Source organism: Felis catus, chromosome B4 (assembly GCF_018350175.1).
Source record: "Felis catus isolate Fca126 chromosome B4, F.catus_Fca126_mat1.0, whole genome shotgun sequence".
NCBI lineage: Eukaryota > Metazoa > Chordata > Mammalia > Carnivora > Felidae > Felis > Felis catus.
In genome coordinates this window covers 29,784,140-29,787,379 of record NC_058374.1, presented here as the reverse complement: position 1 = coordinate 29,787,379, position 3,240 = coordinate 29,784,140, and the positions used below count along the sequence as shown (strand labels likewise).

General features: G+C 42.9%; 1 protein-coding gene across 1 annotated transcript; it reads right to left on the bottom strand.

Moving 5' to 3' along the window:
* Window positions 1-549: 549 nt before the first annotated feature.
* Window positions 550-2,302, bottom strand: LOC101093782 (protein SET). The gene has a single exon (XM_011283669.4). The coding sequence runs from the start codon at window positions 2,285-2,287 to the stop codon at window positions 1,409-1,411; it is 879 nt and encodes a 292-aa protein (XP_011281971.3). The 5' UTR covers window positions 2,288-2,302; the 3' UTR covers window positions 550-1,408.
* Window positions 2,303-3,240: the final 938 nt, after the last annotated feature.

Sequence of the window (3,240 nt, the reverse complement as noted above, 5' to 3'; positions counted from 1 at the left end):
CTCGCTTGAGAGCTACGTGCTAAATAGCTAGTACTTTGAGACAAAAGTACTCCTGAGTTTACCACCAGTACGGACTTCTTGTCTGAGAGTCTGTCTTCTCAGCCACGTTTCATGGTGCCAATGAAGGCACGCCAGCAACTGCCCTGTGTGTAATTCGGCATTAGAGCACCAGGTCTGTCTGACAGTGGTGGCAGGCACTAGAATTATACCCAGGTAAATAAAGGCCCATTTTCAAAAATGCCAATTCGAGATACAAATCAAGGGCACAACATAATCATAACGGACTTCTGGGCAATCTGGTACCCCGACTGAGGTGGAGAATTTCAGAAACTGACGGCAAATCGTACCCATGATGGTTCCCGGATTTGGAGACATTAATACATTGATTCAAATCCCTTTCTCAGTCCACACAAGCCCTGAGGTCACCCTGCAAAGTGCGTATCAAAAAATACGGAGTCAGGGTGACAAAGTTTGACAATACGTTACACAAGTCAAACTTGGAAAATCATAATTAAATACACCTGTTCTGAGAGAAAAGCATCAAAATCCTTTGTGTACACATTTAGTTTTATTGTAACAAAGCAACTTGTACACTTTTAACGTTTAAAACTGAGCATCTTTCCTTTCCAGTGAAACAAAAAGAAAATTTAAAAATAAACAGGAACAAAATTACAAGAGAATGTCAATTCCAGATAAGATCCTACAGGTTCTGCTGATTCTCCCATCGAGTGGCAGGGCTCAAATCATCATTAGGAGAGAATTTTATTTTAAAAGTGTCATCTTCAACTGCCAGGATGTCCGTTAAACATCACAATTAAACATGCCAAAGGAGAAGCCATGTTGTCAAAATGCCCACTTAACCCACCCAAACATCTCAAACCCACCCTTTGCTGACCTTCTATAACCCCATTTTTTAAAAATTTTTTTTCTTTTTTTTAAACAAGAGAAAGTAGACAGATACATGTTGGTAAATGCTAACTGTCCATATTCACATAGAGACACAGTGTAATCTCTGAGCCCAATATACAGAGAAAGGAGGAAAAAAGCTAGAATTCTATGCACTACTACACAGGAGCCTAGCACCCTCCAGCTTCCAGCAGAGCTAAGGGAGCAGAAGGTTTTTCTTTTTTCCCACAGAGCACGGTGGTGTTGATTCCATAAAGTTTTTGTTGAGACAGGAAGGGATAAAAATGAATTTGGAACAGAAAGGGGTAGAGATTCTTTTCCCACTGTATTCTGCTCAAGGTATTTCCCCCCAAAATAAGTTGAGAACCATGGTATAAAGGGAGAGAAAAGAGACTTCAAAAAACAGGGCGAATGAGCACAAGAGGAGGAGGGGGAAAAAAAAAAAAGACTGCAAGTTGCTCCCAGGGACTGGAGAAAATTAAAAAAGGAAGGTTGGAATCCATCAGTCGTCTTCTCCTTCATCCTCCTCTCCTTCCTCCCCCTCATCATCATCTTCATCTTCTTCACCTTCATCCTCATCTCCTTCTTCATCAATATCTTCCAATCCTTCTTCTTCTTCATCATCATCATCATCATCATCTTCTTCTTCTCCTTCCCCTTCTTCATCATCCATATCAGGAACCAAGTAGTACTGTAAAGGATTGGGCCAAATATCATCTTTGATGACCTCTCCTAACTCATCTGCACCCGCATCAGAATGGTCAGTAAACCAGGTGAAAAAGCTCTCTGGTTCCTCATGCTGTCTCTTCCTGCTGGCTTTATTCTGCGTTTGACTTGAACGTTTCGTCAAATCCTTTCCAGATTTCCCTTTGATTTCAGTGGACTTTGAAGATGGATCACCACTCTCATTCAGATGAAATTCTTTGGAGAGAACTTTATTTTCGAAGTAAGGGTTTTCATCAAAATAAAAATCTATTCTGTAACCTGATTTAATATCTTCAAATTCTGTCACTTCAACTCTTGTCAAATAATGCAGAGCCTCTTCATCCTCCTCCCCAAGCAGTGCAGACACTTGTGGATGGTTGACAAATGTTGTTACCCAAAAATTTGGGATTTTGGCGATCAATTCCGACCTCTTCTGAAAAAATGGTTGGCGGAGTTTGTTATATTTCTGTTCTACTTTCAAAATCTCCTCACTGGCTTGTTCATTAAGTCTGTCTATTTCATTTTGTACTTCATCAATATGTTCAATTGCTTCTTGCTGTTCTTTTTCTCCCTTCGGCAAGTGCTGAGAGGTGGACGTCTCCTCTGGCTTGGGGGCAGCAGGTGGTCTCGGCTTCTTCGTTTGGGGTGGGAGTGAAGACTGGCGTTTGGGGGCCATGCCGTGAAGGAAGTCCACAAAACCTGGGCAGACACCGTTCTGGAAGAAGCTCTGATGAACTCCGTGGAGTCTGTTCTACAACCCCACCTTGCCAGGAAATAAGTTCACAGCCCTGCCTAACTACTGAATGTAACTTCCAATCATGCCCGGCAGAAAGCCTGGCCAGTTAACTCAGGCAAACACAGACACCATCCTAAAGCCCTACTTCTAGAAAGAGCCAAGACAGCAGCCCTGCATAACTGTTAATTATAGCCATTGGTCCCACATAACCAGGGAACCTAAACAGTGACCCTGAGCATCCTCAGAGATCAACCTATGGTATCACCCAGGCAAGAAGCCCAGCCTACAGCCCTGCCTAAAAACAGAGCCCAGCCTATGGTTCTGATTGATGAGCACAGCCCAAGGCCTGGTGCAGACAGAAAGCTCAGTCAGTGACCCTGCCTAATCATAGAGCATACCCTGAGGCCTTACCCAATGAGTGAGCACAGACAGCAACTCCACCTGACCATGAAGCACAGTGTCTAGCCCCAACCAGCTATGGGATACAGGTGGAGGCCCCCTCCCAATCAGGCACCAGCCAGAGACCTTATCCAAAAGCAGAACACAGTGAACAGCCTACTTGATTTCAAGCTCGGGCTGAGGCCCCATCTAACCATAAAGCTCTGCCTACAGAACCACATGTATACAGAGTCCAAAATCTATCCTGTTTTATATGGAACCACAGGGGACCCAGATTAGCCAAAAGAGTCCTGAGAAAGAAGAAAAAAACTAAAGACACCACATTCTTGATTTCAAACTGTATTATATATACTATAATCAAAACAATGTGGTACTGCATAAGAATAGACATATAAACCAATGCAACAGAATGGAGAGCTCAGAAAAACAAACCCATACCTAGTCAACTAATATTTGACAAGCAACCCAAGAATACTCAAGGGAAAGAATAGTCT